A 17,468-nucleotide genomic window follows, 5' to 3' on the forward strand; every position below is an offset into this window, starting at 1 on the left:
TGGCGGGCACCTGTAGTCCCAGCTACTCGGGAAGCTGACACAAGAGAAAAGCCTAAGACCAGGAGTTGGAAGTTGCTGTGAGCTGTGACACCAAGACACTCTACCGAGGGAGATAAAGTGAGACTCTGTCTCTAAAAAAAAACCTCACATCTCATTCTTGCCTTCCAAATCCTGTACTTTTAAATCTTCTAACTCCAGGATCTAAGCGATCCTCTCCCACTTTTTTTTTTGCAGGTTTTGGCCAGGGCGCCCTACTCACAGGCACCGCACTCCCACTCTTGAGATACTGCTGCCACAAATTTTTTTTTTTTTTTTTTTTTTTTTTTAAGAGACAGAGTCTCACTGTACCGCCCTTGGTAGAGTGCCGTGGCGTCACACGGCTCACAGCAACCTCTAACTCTTGGGCTTACGCGATTCTCTTGCCTCAGCCTCCCGAGTAGCTGGGACTACAGGCGCCCGCCACAACGCCCGGCTATTTTTTTTGTTGTTGTTGTTGCAGTTTGGCCGGGGCCGGGTTTGAACCCGCCACCCTCGGCATATGGGGCCGGCGCCCTACTCACTGAGCCACAGGCACCGCCCGCCACAAATATTTTTGACACTTGCTACCAAAATAATCTGGGGCTTTCACACATTTGTTCACCTTCTGACCTCGACATTGTTCCGCAGTTTACAACTTAAAAGTATCTACTTCTGATCTTCATTTAAACCCAATGCAGGCGATAAGCTAAATATTGCTAACCTGCTTTTTAACAGTAAGGAACTGAAACTTGTGAGGTGTGGACATCTTCCCCCTAAGTCACAAATCTAGCCCTCAATTGTAAAGGGCTCTCCTCACCCTCACTCTCCTTCTCCACGTCCTGCAGCCCTAGCTCTCGCGGGTCCTGACTCCTGGGGCTCTGAATGGGTTTGAATGGCCCCAAGCTCCATCAGTGCTTTCCCAGAGCTGATTCGGAGGTTCCTCTCCTGAGGAGCAGGTGTCAAGCCACTCAGGGTCACCAGACATCGGCCCCCGTCGGCCCGTACCCAAAGTGAGGAAAAGGGGGCCTAGCTCAGAACCAGAGCCTCCGCTCCTCGGCTCTGCGCGTCGGAATAGCCGGCTCGCTGCTCACCACTGCGCTCCCCGTTGGAGCGTTGTCCTCATCAAGGCCCCGAGCTCAGACTTCTGAGTCTCCGCATCCGGTCGCTCACAACAGCCTCCACCTTCCGCCATCTCGCCCGCGACCCCGGCCCAGCCGGCCCGGACATCCGCCCTTCATGCGGCGTCCCGTAAGCCTCGCTTACATACGTAAGCACGCACGCACGCACGCCTTGCGGGCGCCCCACACCTCCTACCACGGCTGCCTCGAGCGCCAGCCGGCCCTGCCTTTTCTCCCTACCTGCAAGCACAACCGTTCTCCCATCAATGCGCGGTGGAGAAAGAAGCCCATCGTAGGGGGGTGGGCGGGGAGACCAAGCTGCCACTTACTCTTTTCTTGCGGTCTGCGCTTTACACCCTCTCTTTGCAGCTCGATTGCCAAGTGGCTGTTAGGCACATCTTCCTCCTCTCTGGATGGCACCCGCTGCACCTCCGATGCTCTATGCAGCACGGCAGTGTCAAAGAGTCAGACATTAAGTCCGCATGACCCTTCAGGCACCTTATGCCTCCTTCTGGGTTATTCTGGTCCTCAATAAACGTACGTTTTCTCACATTCACCGTGTTATTCCGCTTTCAGCTGAAGACCTTAGCCAGCGGTTCTCAACTTCTGGGTCGCGACCCACAAGAACTGTATTCTTTTTTTTGCAGTTTTTGGCTGGGGTCGAGTTTAACCCACCACATCTAGTATATGGGTCCAGCGCCCTACTCCTTGAGTAGGTGCCGCCCCACAAGAACTGTATTAAAGGGTCGCGGCATTAGGAAGGTTGAGAACCACTGCCTTAGGTAAATCACCAGCTCAAAAGTAGTATTGGGGGTGGCGCCTATGGCTCAGTGAGTAGGGTGCCAACCCCATATACCGAGGGTGGCGGGTTCAAACCCAGCCCCGGCTAAACTGCAACCAAAAAATAGCCGGGCGTTGTGGCGGGCGCCTGTAGTCCCAGCTGCTCGGGAGGCTGAGGCAGGAGAATCGCTGAAGCCCAAGAGCTAGAGGTTGCTGTGAGTCCTGTGACATCATGGCACTCTACTGAAGGCGGTAAAGTGAGACTCAGTCTCTACAAAAAAAAAAAAAGTAGTATTGGATTTCCTGCCCTAGCGACCTTACAAAGATTTCGGGAAGTGCCGGTTGCACCAACGCCTGGAACTGGGATGGTGTGGTCTGGTGGTTAGCAACCGCCTCAAACAACTTGGACATCAGTATCACTTGGCACATGGCACAATTCCATCAACACTCCACACTGAGCTATTTGGCTTATCAGAGAGATGAGCAGCCACAGAAGGGTGATAGCAGAGGAGAAAGGAGAACTCTAGATGTGTCTAGAACTCCACTTTAGGTGCTGAGGCATCTACTTAATTTATTTCTCAAACAAGATACATTGTTTTTTTTTTTTTTCTTGCAGTTTTTTGGCTGGGGCTGGATTTGAACCCACTGACTCCGGTATATGGGGCCAGTGCCCTACTCCTTGAGCCACAGGCACTGCCCCCCGAACAAGATACATTGTATTGGCTCGGAGCCTGTGGCTCAAGTGGCTAAGGCTCCAGCCACATACACCTGAGCTGGAGGGTTCGAATCCAGCCTGGGCCCACCAAACAACAATGACAGCTGCAACCAAAAAATGGCTGGGTGTTGTGGCGGGTGCCTGTAGTCCCAGCTACTTGGGAAGCAGAGGCAGGAGAATTTCTTGAGCCCAGGAGTTGGAGGTGGGTTCAAATGCAGCCCTGGCCAAAAACTGAAAGAACAACAACAAAAAAGATACATTGTATTAAGTACTATGTTTTCCACTGGACCCCACAAACAGCCCTCCACTCCTGCACCGGGTAGTAAACTCAGAGCAAAGAGGCACCAAGCAGGTGGCCTAAATGAGTCTCCATTCACCTGTCTAGCAGTTCCTGCCCTCAGAAAAAGTAAGATAACTAAGACACAGCTCTTCCCCTCTTACAATCTAGTAGAGGAGAAGAGATTGCAAATAACCCCAGTGACAAGTAATGTGTAGTAAGAGCCATTAAAGGGAGCGAACCAGGCCAGGCTCACACCTGTAATCCTAGCAATCTGGGAGGCAAAAGAGGGTGGATTGCCTGAATGTGGAGACCAGCCTAAGCCAGAGCAATACCTCATCTCTAAAAAAAAAAAAAATAGCTGGGCATTGTGGCAGGCATTTGTAATCCCAGCTACTCCTGAGGCAAGAGGATCACTAAAGCCCAAGAGTTTGGTTGCTATGAGCTGTGACATCATTGCCCTCTATGGAGGGTAACAAAGTAAGACTCTAGTGAGGGGAGGGAGTGAACCAAAAGCAGTAGAAATTAGGAATGGGCGGTGCCTGTGGCTCAAAGGAGTAGGGCGCTGACCCCATATGGCGGAGGTGGCGGGTTCAAACCCAGCCCCGGCCAAAAAAAAATAAATTAGGAATGACAGGCACAACCCCAGCTGTAAAAGGGAGTCTTTGTGCCAGCACACACAGCGGCTCACACCTATAATCCTAGCACTCTGAGAGGACGAGGCTAGTGGATTGCTTGAGTTCACGAGTTGGAGACCAGCCTAAGCAAAAGCAAGACCCCCATCTCTCCTAAAAAATAGAAACCTGGCTCGGTGCCTATAGCTCAGCGGCTAGGGCACCAGCCACATACACTAGGGCTGGCAGGTTCGAACCCGACCTGGGCCTGCCAAACAACAATGACAACTACAATAACAACAACAAAATAGGGCGGCGCCTGTGGCTCAGTGAGCAGGGCGCCGGCCCCATATACCGAGGGTGGAGGGTTCAAACCCAGCCCCGGCCAAACTGCAACAAAAAAATAGCCGGGCGTTGTGGCGGGCGCCTGTAGTCCCAGCTACTCGGGAGGCTGAGGCAGGAGAATCGCCTAAGCCCAGGATTTGGAGGTTGCTATGAGCCGTGTGATGCCACAGCACTCTACTGAGGGCAATAAAGTGAAACTCTGTCTCTACAAAAAAAAAAAAAAAAACAACAACAACAACAAAATAGCCTGAAGTCCCAGCATTGTGGCAGGTGCCTATAGTCCCAGCTACTTGGGAGACTGAGGCAAGAGAATCACTTAAGCTCAAGAGTTTAAGGTTGTTGTGAGTGTGATGCCCTGGCCCTCTACGAAGGGCAACATAGTGAGACTCTGTCTCAAAAGAAAGGAAAGGGGGAAAAAATTAAAAATAAAATAAATAAAATAAAATAAAAATAGAAAAACTGGGCGGCGCTTTGTGGCTCAAAGGAGTAGGGTGCCAGCCCCATATGCCGGAGGTGGAGGGTTCAAACCCAGCCCCAGCCAAAAACTGCAAAAAAAATTTAAAAAAAAAGAAAGACTGAGGCAAGCAGATCACTTGAGCCCAAGATGTTATGGGGCAAGAAAAGACCACCAGACAAATAATCTTCAAAATGCCAATAAGGAGCCTTTATTTAGACTGGCTGGCCGGCTATCTCCACAAGTCTCTGAGAAAGCAGGAGAGAGCAGCCACGACGAGGGTTAATGAACAGCTTTTACAGGTCAGATGACACATCAAGCAAGCTGCCAGACTCTATAACCGGCACATACAGCATGGCACTTACGGTTACTTGGTTAAGCAAAATAATAGCTAGATATGGGCGGCGCCTGTGGCTCAAAGAGGGAGGACACTGGCCCCATATGCTGGAGGTGGCGGGTACAAACCCAGCCCCAGCCGAAAACTGCAAAAAAAAAAAAATAATAATGGTATTAATAATAATAGCTAGATATAAAACATTAATGGAGTCAGCATGACCTTATCCTGTCTGTGTTTGAACCATAAAGTCAGCAAGGCCTTATCTTGTGTGTTCTTCAAGGCCTCATCCCGGTGTCCTCTGCTCAGCCTCCCCTCCCATCCCTGTTTCCTAGGGAAGGGGAATGGGGGAACTGGTCCCCTGGCCCACCAGGCCACCATCTCAAAGTATTAGAAATTGCTGTGAGCTGGGCAGCGTTTGTGGCTCAGTGAGTAGGGCGCCGGCCCCATATACTGAGGGTGGCGGGTTCAGACCCAGCCCCGGCCAAACTGCAACAGAAAAATAGCTGGGCGTTGTGGCGCGCGCCTATAGTCCCAGCTGCTCTGGAGGCTGAGGCAAGAGAATCGTGTAAGCCCAAGAGTTACAGGTTGCTGTGAGCCGTGTTATGCCACGGCACTCTACCCGAGGGCAGTACAGTGAGACTCTGTCTCTACAAAAAAAAAAAAAGGGACAGCGCCTGTGGCTCAGTAGGTAAGGCGCCGGCCCCATACACCAAGGGTGGCGGGTTCAAACCTGGCCCCGGCTGAACTGCAACCAAAAAATAGCCGGGCGTTGTGGCGGGCGACTGTAGTCCCAGCTACTTGGGAGGCTGAGGCAAGAGTCACTTAAGCCCAGGAGTTGGAGGTTGCTGTGAGCTGTGTGAGGCCACGGCACTCTACCAAGGGCCATAAAGTGAGACTCTGTCTCTACAAAAAAAAAAAAATAATAAATTGCTGTGAGCTATGACTCCATGGCACTCTACCCAGGGTAACAGCTTGAGACTCTGTCTAAATAAATAAATAGAAGGGAGCCTTTGCCTTAAGTAGCATTTGAAGATGCTACTATAGCTCAAGTGGCTAGGGCCCTATAGCTCAAGTGGCTAGGGCCCTAGCCACATACACTGGAGCTGGCAGGTTCAAGCCCAGCCCGGGCCTGCCAAACAACAACTACAAACAAAAAATAGCCAGATGTTGTGGCGTGCACCTGTAGTCCCAGCTACTTGGGAGGCTGAGGCAAGACAATCACTCAAGCCCAAGAGTTGGAGGTTGCTGTGAGGTGTGATGCCACGGCACACTACCAAGGGCAACATAGTCAGACTCTGTCTCAAAAAAAAAAAAAAATGGGTCGGCGCCTGTGGCTCAGTCGGTAGGGCGCTGGCCCCATATACCGAGGGTGGTGGGTTCGAGCCTGGCCCCGGCCAAACTGCAACCAAAAAATAGCCAGGCGTTGTGGCAGGCACCTGTAGTCCCAGCTACTCGGGAGGCTGAGGCAAGAGAATCGCTTAAGCCCAGGAGTTGGAGGTTGCTGTGAGCTGTGTGATGCCACAGCACTCTACCCGAGGACCATAAGGTGAGACTCTGTCTCTACAAAAAAAAAAAAAAAAAAAATGAAGATGCTCTTAAAGAAAATATTGGCAGCATAGAGGTGTGTATACATGTTATAGGAGCAGGAGATTAGAGAGATCAGAAGAGAATTTCTGAACAGGCAGGACAAGATCAAAGAGTAGTGATTAAAGGCAGTTGAACTAGGCAAAACTACAAAAATCAGATAGGTGTGGTGGCTCACGCCTATAATCCTAGCCTTCTGGGAGGCAGAGATGAAAGGATCTTTCTTTCTTTTTTTTTTTTGTAGAGACAGAGTCTCACTTTATGGCCCTCGGTAGAGTGCCGTGGCCTCACACAGCTCACAGCAACCTCCAACTCCTGGGCTTAAGCGATTCTCTTGCCTCAGCCTCCCGAGTAGCTGGAACTACAGGCGCCCGCCACAACGCCCGGCTATTTTTTGGTTGCAGTTTGGCCGGGGCCGGGTTTGAACCCGTCACCCTCGGTATATGGGGCCGGCGCCTTACCGACTGAGCCACAGGCGCCGCCCACTTTCTTTTTTTTTTTTAAATAGAGCCTCAAGCTGTCACTCTGGGTAGAGTGCCATAGCATCACGTCTCACAGCAACCTCTAACTCCTGGGCTCAAGCGAGTCTCCTGCCTCCACCTCCTAAGTAGCTGGGACTACAGGCACTGGCCACAACACCTGGCTATTTTGGGGTTGCAGCCGTCGTTGTTTTGTGGGCCTGGGCTGGATTCAAACCCACCAGCTCAGGTGTATGTGGCTGGCACCTTGGCTGCTTGAGCCACAGGGACCAAGCCTTTTGTGTGTGTGTGTGTGTGTGTGTGTGTGTAGAGACAGAGTCTCACTTTATGGCCCTCGGTAGAGTGCCGTGGCCTCACACAGCTCACAGCAACCTCCAACTCCTGGGCTTAAGCGATTCTCTTGCCTCAGCCTCCCGAGTAGCTGAGACTACAGGCTCCCGCCACAATGCCTGGCTATTTTTTTTTTTTGGTTGCAGTTTGGCCGGGGCTGGGTTTGAACCCGCCACCCTCGGTATATGGGGCCGGCACCTCACCGACTGAGCCACAGGCGCCACCCCACAGAGTCTGACTATGTCACTCTCAGTAAAGTGCTGTGGCAGCACAGCTCCCAGCAACCTCCAACTCAAGGGCTTAAGCGATTCCCTTGCTTCAGCCTCTCAAGTAGCTGAGACTACAGGTGTCTACCATGATGCCCAGCTATTCTTTTGCTGTAATTGTTATTGTTGTTTGGCAGGACCAGGCCAGGTTCGAACCTCCCATCTCTGGTGTATGTGCCTGGCGCCGTAGCCACTGAGCTACAAGTGTCAAACCTTTTTTTTTTTTTTTACACAGCTTCTCAAGCTGTCACCCTGGGTAGAGTGCCATGGTGTTATAGCTCACAGTAACCTCCAACTCTTGGGCTCCGGCAATCCTCTTGCCTCAGTTTTTCTATTTTTAGTAGAGATCGGGGTCTTGGTTTTTGCCCAGGCTTCTCTCCAACTCATGAGTTCAAACAATCCACCCACTTCAACCTCCCAGAGTACTAGGATTACAGGCGTAAACCACTACACCCGGCCCAGAGGATCTCTTGAACTCAGTAGTTCAAGACCAGAACAAGAGTGAGATCACATCTCTACTAAAATAAAAAAAAAATAGTCAGGTGTTGTGTTGGGAGCCTTTGGTCTCAGCTCCTCTGGAAACTGAAGCAGGAAAATCACTTACCAAGGAGTTCAAAGTTGCACTCTAGCCTGGACAACAGAGCCAGACTCTTATTTCCAAAAGAAGGGAAAAAAAAGTCTCAGGGAATAGGGCCAGGCTTAGTGGTTTACGCCTGTAATCCTAACACTCTGGGAGGCTGAGGTGGGTGAATTGCCCTGAGCTCACAGGTTCAAGACCAACCTGAACAAAAGCCAGACCACATCTCTAAAATTAGCCGAGTATTGTGGTGGGTGCCTATAGTCCAAGCTTCTTGGGAGGCTGAGGCAAGAGAATCGCTTGAGCCCAAGAGTTGGAGTGAGGGAGGTTGCTGTGAGCTATGACATCGCAACACCCCGCTGAGGGCAACAAAGTGAAACTCTGTCTCAAAAGGAAAAAAAAAAAAGGAGTCTCAGAGAATCTAAAGCTAGATAGGAGTACAGAGACTAGGTGTCTACCACCTTACCACACCGGGAGGCTAAGGCAGGTGGATTGCTTGAGCTTAGGAGTTGGAGACCAGCCTCAGCAAGAGGGAGACTGCATCTCTACTAAAAGTAGAAAAGGGTGGTGCCTGTGGCTCAGTGGGTAGGGCGCCGGCCCCATATACCAAGGGTGGCAGGTTCAAACCCAGCCCCGGCCAAACTGCAACAAAAAAATAGCTAGGCGTTCTAGCGGGTGCCTGTAGTCCCAGCTACTCAGTAAGCTGAGGCAAGAGAATTGCCTAAGCCCAAGAGCTGGAGGTTGCTGTGAGCTGTGATGCCATAGCACTCTACCAAGGGATAAAGTGAGACTGTCTTTAAATAAATAAATAAATAAAAGTGGAAAAACTAGCTGGATGTTGTGGCCAGCACTTGCAGTCCCAGCTATTTGGGAAGCTGAGGGAAAATGATTGCTTGAGCCCAAGAGTTTGAGGTGCTATGAACTATGATAATGCCATGGCACTCTACCCTGGGAGACAGAGATTCTGTCTCAAGAAAAAGAAAAAGAAAAAAAGGCTTGGTGCCCATAGCTCAGTGGATTAGAGTGCTGGCCACATACAATGAGACTGGTGGGTTCAAATCAGCCAGGGCCTGCTAAACAACAATGACAACAATAACAAAAAAAATAGCCAGGTGTTGCCAGGCATGGTGGCTCACACCCCTAATCCCAGCACTGTGGGAAGCTGTGGTGGGAGAATTGCTTGAGTTCAGGAGTTCGAGGCTTGTCTGAGCGAGAGTGAGAACCTGACTCATGAAGAAAAACGGAAAAACCCAGCCAGGCCCCAACGCAAGTGCCTGTAATCTCAGCGGCTTCGGAGACTGAGGCAGCAGGATGCCCATAGCCTGAATCTGAGGTTGCAGTGAGCTATGACACCATTGCACTCTGCTCAGGGCATAGGGTAAAACTCTGTCTTGACCAAAATAAAAAGACAGGTGTTGTGGCAGGCGTCGGTAGTCCCAGCTACTTGGGAGGCTTACGCAAGAGAATTGCTTAAGCCCAAGATTTGGAGGTTGCTGTGAGTTGTGACACCATGGCACTCTACTGAGGGCAACATAATGAGATTCTGTCTCAAAAAAAAAAAAAAAAAAGGCAGGCATTGTAAGTAGTTTTAGAGCAGAAACAAAATGGCTGAGGTGCTTTATGCCCACAAGGGTACAGTCCAGATAGAGACCCATTAGGAAACTCTCACTGGGGAAGTGGCTAAGAGGAAGAATAGGAGAAATGAACCAGCCATGTTCATGTATCCCCTTCCTGGGGATAGAGGAAGGGAAGCTGCCACGGTAAAGGTATGATGGGTAATTTGAACATGGTTACTATTTTCATGTTGGGTTTTGGCTAACTGAAATTAATTAGCACTCCCAAAGACATCCATCACACACAATCTGATAACAGAGGCCTCTTAAGAGTTGGGTAGGGGGTGGGCCGTGCCTGTGGCTCAGTTGGTAGGGCACCAGCACCATATACCGAGGGTGGCAGGTTCAAACTTGGCCCTGGCCAAACTGCAACCAAAAAATAGCCAGGCGTTGTGGCGGGCGCCTGTAGTCCCAGTTACTCGGGAGGCTGAGGCAAGAGAATCGCTTAAGCCCAGGAGTTGGAGGTTGCTGTGAGCTGGGTGAGGCCATTGCACTCTACAGAGGGCCATAAAGTGAGACTCTGGCTCTACAAAAAAAAAAAAAAAAGAAGAGTTGGGTAGGGGGTGGCGCCTGTGGCTCAGTGGGTAGAGTACCAGCCCCATATTCTGAGGGTGGCGAGTTGCAACCCAGCCCTGGCCAAACCACAACAAAAAATAGTCGGGCATCGTGGCAGGTGCCTATAGTCCCAGCTACTCAAAAGGCTGAGGCAAGAGAATCACCTAAGGTGGAGGTTGCTGTGAGCTGTGACACCACAGCACTCTACCGAGGGTGATAAAGTGAGACTGTCTCTAAAAAAAAAAAAGGAAAGAGTTGGGTAGGACCAGGCATGGTGGCTCAGGCCTATAATCCTAGCACTTTGGGAGCCGAGTGCAGATCGTCTCAGGTCATGGTTTTGAGACTGGTCTGAGCTAGAGCGAGACCACATCTCTAAAAAAATAGCCGGGCGTTATGGCAGGTGCCTGTAGTCCCAGCTACTCATAATAGTACCCAGCTATTATGACTCTAGTGCACTCTATCTGGGGTGACAAAGTGAGACTCTGTCTTAAAAAAAAAAAAAAAAAAGAGAGTTGCGTAGATGGCAGGGGAATAATAACTACAGATAGCCCCCTCCCCGCAAAAAGAGAGAGAGAGAGAAAGCAGGGGAAAGTAAATGTGGAATTAAAACTGCCTTAAATAACCAAATAATAATTAATCTTCTATGAATGAGTTACCACTGTGTGAGGAATCTAGATCTGGAATGCCAATCCTAACAAGACCTGCCCCCTTGTATGAAAGTTCTTTGAAACTGTTAAAAAATGTGGGTGGCGCCTGTGGCTCAAGGAGTAGGGCGCTGGTCCCATATGCCGGAGGTGGCGGGTTCAAACCCAGCCCCGGCCAAAAACCACAAAAAAAAAAAAAAAAAAAGAAAGAAACTATTAAAAAATGTTATCAAATAGGGCGACACCTGTGGCTCAGTCGGTAAGGCGCCGGCCCCATATACAGAGGGTAGCGGGTTCAAACCCGGCCCCTGCCAAACTGCAACCAAAAATGGGCGTTGTGGCGGGCGCCTGTAGTCCCAGCTACTCGGGAGACTGAGGCAAGAGAAACACTTAAGCCCAGGAGTTGGAAGTTGCTGTGAGCTCTGTGAGGCCACGATACCCTACCGAGAGCCATAAAGTGAGACTCTGTCTCTTTTTTTTTTTTTTTTTTCTCAGCCGGGGCTGGGTTTGAACCCACCACCTCCGGCATATGGGACCGGCGCCCTACTCCTTGAGCCACAGGTGCCGCCCAAGAGACTCTGTCTCTACAAAAAAAAAAAAAATGTTATCAAAAAATGTTATCAAATGTTTTGATCAAATGTTATCAAAAATGTTACCTACAGTTCTGTTATTTATGGACAAGAACGTTGGTTACTGACATTAGTTTAAAACTTACATTAGAGGTTGTCTGCTTTCCTCTTCTTTTTTTAGCAACTTCTCCTATGCTATTTATAGTAGTTTTTTTTTCCTTTTTTTTTTTTTTGAGACAGTCTCACTATGTCACCCTCGGTAGAGTGCTATGGCATCACAGCTCACAGCAACCTCCAACTCCTGGGCTTGAGCAATTCTCTTGCTTCAGCCTCCTGCCTAAGTAGCTGGGACTACAGGCACCCAGCACAACGCCTGGCTTCTTTTTTTTTTTTTTTTGCAGTTTTTGGCCAGGGTGGGGTTTGAACCCACCACTCCGGTACATGGGGCCCGTGTCCTACCCAGTGAGCCACAGACCCCCGCCCCTATTTGTAGTAGTCTTTTTTTTTTTTTTTGTAGAGACAGAGTCTCACTTCATGGCCCTTGGTAGAGTGCTGTGGCATCACACAGCTCACAGCAACCTCCAACTCCTGGGCTTAAGTGATTCTCTTGCCTCAGCCTCCCGAGTAGCTGGGACTACAGGCGCCCGCCACAACACCCAGCTATTTTTTGGTTGCAGTTCAGCCAGGGCCGGGTTTGAACCCGCCACCCTCGGTATATGGGGCCGGCGCCTTACCAACTGAGCCACAGGCGCCACCCTATTTGTAGTAGTCTTAAGGAAGACAAGTAGGACAAGTCTCAGCACCACTAGAAAATGGGACAAAACCTAATTATAAAAATGAAAAATTGGGCAGCGCCTGTGGCTCAGTGAGTAGGGCGCCGGCCCCATATGCCAAGGGTGGCGGGTTCAAACCCAGCCCCGGCCAAACTGCAACAGAAAAATAGCCGGGTGTTGTGGCAGGCACCTGTAGTCCCAGCTGCTTGGGAGGCTGAGGCAAGAGAATCGCGTAAGCCCAAGAGTTAGAGGTTGCTATGAGCCGTATGATGTCATGGCACTCTACCTGAGGGTGGTACAGTGAGACTCTGTCTCTACAAAAAAAAAAAATAATAATAGAAAAACTGAGGCAAGAGGATTGCTTGAGCCCAGGAATTGGAGGTTGTTGTGAGCTAAGACACCACAGCACTTTACCCAGGACAACAGCTTGAGACTCTGTCTCAAAAATAAAAAAAGATCTTCTTGCCTCAGCCTCCTGATTAGCTGGGACTACAGGCTAGTTTCTTTTTCTTTCTTCCTTTCTTTTTTTTTTTTTTTTTTTGAGACACAGTCTCACTATGCCACCCTCGGTAGAGTGCCCTGGTGTGAGAGCTCACAGAAACTGCAAACTCTTGGCCTTGAGCAATTCTCTTGCCTCAGCATCCCAAGTAGTCTTTTTATATCTTTAGTAAAGATGGGCTGCTCAGGCTGGTCTTGAACTCGTGAGCTCAAGCAATCCACCTGCCTTGGCCTCCCCGAGTGCTAGGATTACAGGCACGAGCCCCTACACTTGGTCCAGCAGAAATTTTTTTTTTTTTTTTTTTTTGGGAGACAGAGTCTCACTATGTCGCTCTGCGTAGAGTGCTGTGGCATCACAGCTTACAGCAACCTCAAACTCTTGGGCTTAAGCGATTCTCTTGCCTCAGCCTCCCAAGTAGCTGGGACTATAGGCATCCGTCACAATGCCCGGCTATTTTTTGTTGCAGTTGTCATTGTTGTTTAGGTGGCCTGGGCCAGGTTTGAACCCGCCAGCCTCTGTGTATGTGGCCAGTGCCATAACCACTGCTCTTAGGGAAATCTTTAGTATTTCTTTTACTTAATATTATCCAAAAGTTAAAAAATTAAGAGATTGGGCGGCGCCTGTGGCTCAGTGAGTAGGGCGCCAGCCCCATATGCCGAGGGTAGCGGGTTCAAACCCAGCCCCGGCCAAACTGCAACCAAAAAATAGCTGGGCGTTGTGGCAGGCGCCTGTAGTCCCAGCTGCTCGGGAGGCTGAGGCAAGAGAATCGTGTAAGCCCAAGAGTTAAGAGGTTGCTGTGAGCCGTGTGACGCCACGGCACTCTACCCGAGGGCGGTACAGTGAGACTCTGTCTCTACAAAAAAAAAAAAAAAAAATTAAGAGATTTACTAATCTCTGAAATTTACTTATTTCAGATTTACTAATCTGAAAATAAGCTTGCTTTAAATGTTGTTTGTGGGACAACGTTGAGTCAGAATAAGGAAGTCATTGGGTGGTGCCTGTGGTTCAGTGAGTAGGGTGCTGGCCCCATATACTGAGGGTGGTGGGTTCGAACCGGACCCCAAACTGCAACAGAAAAATAGCTGGGCATTGTGGCGGGCCCCTGTAGTCCCAGCTACTCAGGAGAGTGAGGCAAGACAATCACCTAAGCTCAAGAGCTGGAGGTTGCTGTGACCTGTGAAGCCCTGGCACTCTATTGAGGGTGACAAAGTGAGACTATGTCTCTAAAAAAAAAAAAAAAAGAATAAGGAAGTCATTTGACCAAGAGCTAATTATGCAAGAAATTCCTGACTTTATTTTTATCAGATTAAATTTTTTTTAAAAAACCCACATAAGCAGTTCTGCAAAAACTGCTAAAATGGAAGCTTATGAAACTAGTTGAGTAGCAGTAGGACCCATCCCCTTCTCAGTAAGGTCTGTGGCCTAGATGTTCCTGTGTGTTCCCGGAGCAAACATTGCCCTAAAGCCATTTCTACCTAAAGTCAGGACCTCAAGCAGGCTGAATGTGATTCCTACTTTTGTTCATTTGGTCTGCTAATTTACAATGGGGTGGGGTGGGTGCAGGTTGAAGCCAATAGCAGGTTCATGCTTGAATGATAAAAATGTGTGAGAGTATATGTGTCTGTGTGTGCTGTCTTAACTTGCTCTATTATAGAGTCTTCCTGAAGAAGAGAGAGTTGGAAAGGACTTTCAATTGAGGGACTCAGGCAGCTTAAAGTCTGAGAAGGAATGTTCCCCAGCCAGGGTCAGCCACAGTTCAGAAGTTACCTTTCCTGCTTTTACCTCTTGTTTTAAAAAAAGAAGGAGAAAAATAAGTAAGATAGCTGGAGTTCCTTCACTGGCAGCCCATGACATAATTGACAGGAAAAAAAGTAGACAGGGAAGGATGAGTCACTAAGCAGTCTGAGAAGAGAAGAGGTTGAAGTCAGTTTGGAAAGTTTTGAGTGCCCATCCTAGAGAGAGTGTAGTTAGGCCACATTGATCCTACATAGAAGAGGGGAGCGTTGGAGTGGGAAGTCTTTCCTCATGGGTCCAGTTGGTGGATCACTAAGTAGAACACTAGGTACCTAGACTTTCCAATTCAAGATCTCTGGAGGTGGCCATGTGGAACACATTTTCACAAGCGTATAAGTAATTTTGTGGCACTGTACAATTAGCTCCTAGAGTAGGATCTGGTATGTCCCAGACAGTTGTCTGTCTAGCTTTAGTTCCAGCTGCTCCCCTGAGATTGATTTTATTGAGGAGCACTCAATCCACAAGCACTTGTCCCAATAGACCTTTTTTTTTTTTTTTTTTTTGTAGAGACAGAGTCTCACTGTACCGCCCTCGGGTAGAGTGCCGTGGCTTCACACGGCTCACAGCAACCTCTAACTCTCGGGCTTACGCGATTCTCTTGCCTCAGCCTCCCGAGCAGCTGGGACTACAGGCGCCCACCACAACACCCAGCTATTTTTTTGTTGCAGTTTGGCCGGGGCTGGGTTTGAACCTGCCACCCTTGGCATATGGGGCCGGCGCCCTACTCACTGAGCCACAGGTGCCGCCCCCTTTTTTTTTTTTTTAAGAGACAGAGTCTCATTTTGTTGCCCTCGGTAGAGTACTGTGGCATCACAACTGAAAGCAATCTCCAGCTCTTGGGCTTAGGCAATTTTCTTGCCTCAGCCTCCCAAATAGCTGGGACCACAGCTGCCTGCCACAATGTGCAGCTATTTTTTTTTGTTGTTGCAGTTTGGCCAGGGCCAGGTTTGAACCCACCACCCTTGGTATATTGGGCGGCGCCCTACTCACTGAGCCACAGCCGCTGCCCCAACAAACCATTCTTTATAAAACATTATTTCCCTTAGGTGCATGACTCCTTCCTTACTCCTTCCCATCTACCTCTCTATGTCACTTAACCTGAAAGGATTGTGAGCCCATAGCCTCAGGCCTAGGCCCCCTCATGTTTTTCTTTCTTTCTTTCTTTTTTTTTTTTGGAGACAGAGTCTCAAGTTGTCGCCCAGAGTATAGTGCCATGGTGTGAGGTCACAGCAACCTCCAACTTGGGCTCAAGGGATCCTCCTGCCTCAGTTTTTCTATTTTTTTTTTTTTTTGAAACAGAGCCTCAAGCTGTCACCCTGGGTAGAGTGCTATGGCATCACAGCTCACAGCAACCTCTAACTCCTGGGCTCAAACGTGTCTTCTGCCTCTGCCTCTGAAGTAGCTGGGACTATAGGCGCCCGCCACAACACCCGTCCATTTTTTGACTGGAGCCGTCATTGTTGTTTGGTGGGCCCCGGGCTGGATTCGAACCTAACAGCTCAGGTGTATGTGACTGGTGCCTTAGCTGCTTGAGCCACAGGTGCCAAGCCTATTTTTTTTTTTTTCTTTTGAGACACAGTCTCACTATATTGTCCTCAGTATAGTGCTGTGGCCATCCCAGCTCACAGCAACCTCCAACTCTTGGGCTTAAGTGATTCTCTTATCTCAGTCTCTCTAGTAACTGGGACTACCAGCACCCGCCACAATGCCCGGCTATATTTTTGATTGTAGTTGTCATTGTTGAGTTTGGCACACCTGGGCTACATTCAAACCCACCAGCTCTGGTGTATGCGGCTGGCGCCTTAGCCACTGAGCTACAGGCGCTGAGCCAACCAATCTCTCTTTTTTTTTTTTGAGTCAGAGTCTTGCTTTAGTTGCCTACCCTGGAGCACAGTGGCATCAACCTAGCTCACTGCAACCTCAAATTCCTGGGCTATGCAATCCTCCTGCCATGCCTCAGCCTCCGAAGTAGCTGGAACTACAGGTGCAAGCCACCACATCCAGCAACCATTTTTTTTTTTTTTTTTTTTTTTTTTTTGGCCGGGGCTGGGTTTGAACCCGCCACCTCCGGCATATGGGACCGGCGCCCTACCCGCTGAGCCACAGGAGCCGCCCACCAGCAACCATTTTTGCCTCTAAACCACACTCCTTGGGGCTGGGCATGATGGCTCATGCCTATAATGCTAGAACTCTAGGAATCTGGGGTCAGGAGTTTGAGACCAGCCTGAGCAAGAGCAAGACCCTGTCTCTACTAAAAATAGAAAAAGTTGGGCGGTGCCTGTGGCTCAGTGGATAGGGTGCCGGCCCCATATACTGAGGGTAGCGGGTTCAAACCCGGCCCAGCCAAACTGCAACAAAAAAATAGCCGGGTGTTGTGGCAGGTGCCTGTAATCCCAGCTACTTGGGAGGCTGAGGCAATAGAATCGCCTAAGTCCAGGAGTTGGAGGTTGCTGTGAGCTGTGTGATGCTACGGCACTCTACAGAGGGCGACAACATGAGACTGTCTCTACAGGAAAGAAAAAATTAGCCAGGTGTTGTGGCAGGTGCCGATAGCCCCAGTAGTCACAGCTATTCGGGAGACTGAGGCAGGAGGATGAACTAAACCCAGGAATTTTTTTTTTTGTAGAGACAGAGTCTCACCTTATCAACCTCGGTAGAGTGCCGTGGCATCACACAGCTCACAGCAACCTCCAAATCCTTGGGCTTAGGCGATTCTCTTGACTCAGCCTCCCAAGTAGCTGGGACTACAGCCACCCGCCACAACACCCGGCTATTTTTTTGTTGCAGTTTGGCCGGGGCTGGGTTTGAACCCACCACCCTCAGCCTATGGGGCCGGTGCCCTACCCGCTGAGCCACAGGCACCGCCCTAAACCCAGGAATTTGAAGTTGCTGTGAACTAGACTGGTACCACAACACTCTAGCCTGGGCAACAGAGTAAGACTGTGTCTCAGGAAATAAGAAAACCCAAAAAACACACTCCTCCTCTAAGCCTTTTGTTACTATCTGCCTAAATATCTCCATCTAGATGTCTCATCCACCTACCCCCATAACCTGCTCCTCCTTGTGTTGCTCTGTTTCTTTCTTTCTTTATTTAGAGACAGAGTCTCACTTTGTCCCCTTGGTAGAG

General features: G+C 49.6%; 1 protein-coding gene across 5 annotated transcripts in view; it reads right to left on the reverse strand.

The window, feature by feature from the left end:
* USP4 (ubiquitin specific peptidase 4) overlaps positions 1-1,263 on the reverse strand; it is a 71,889-nt gene extending 70,626 nt beyond the window's left edge. For 2 of the 5 annotated variants that reach the window (XM_053599141.1, XM_053599140.1), the window contains exon 1: positions 1,110-1,250. Coding sequence is in view for 3 of the 5 variants with exons in the window: in XM_053599138.1 (XP_053455113.1) it covers positions 1,110-1,210 (101 nt within the window). In the remaining 2 variants the exon portion in view is untranslated. Of the gene's footprint in view, positions 1-1,109 lie in introns of all 5 variants that reach the window. The other 3 variants (XM_053599139.1, XM_053599142.1, XM_053599138.1) reach the window with 2 other exon arrangements.
* Between the last annotated feature and the right edge of the window lie 16,205 nt (positions 1,264-17,468).

Source organism: Nycticebus coucang, chromosome 8, assembly GCF_027406575.1.
Source record: "Nycticebus coucang isolate mNycCou1 chromosome 8, mNycCou1.pri, whole genome shotgun sequence".
NCBI classification, from domain to species: Eukaryota; Metazoa; Chordata; class Mammalia; order Primates; family Lorisidae; genus Nycticebus; species Nycticebus coucang.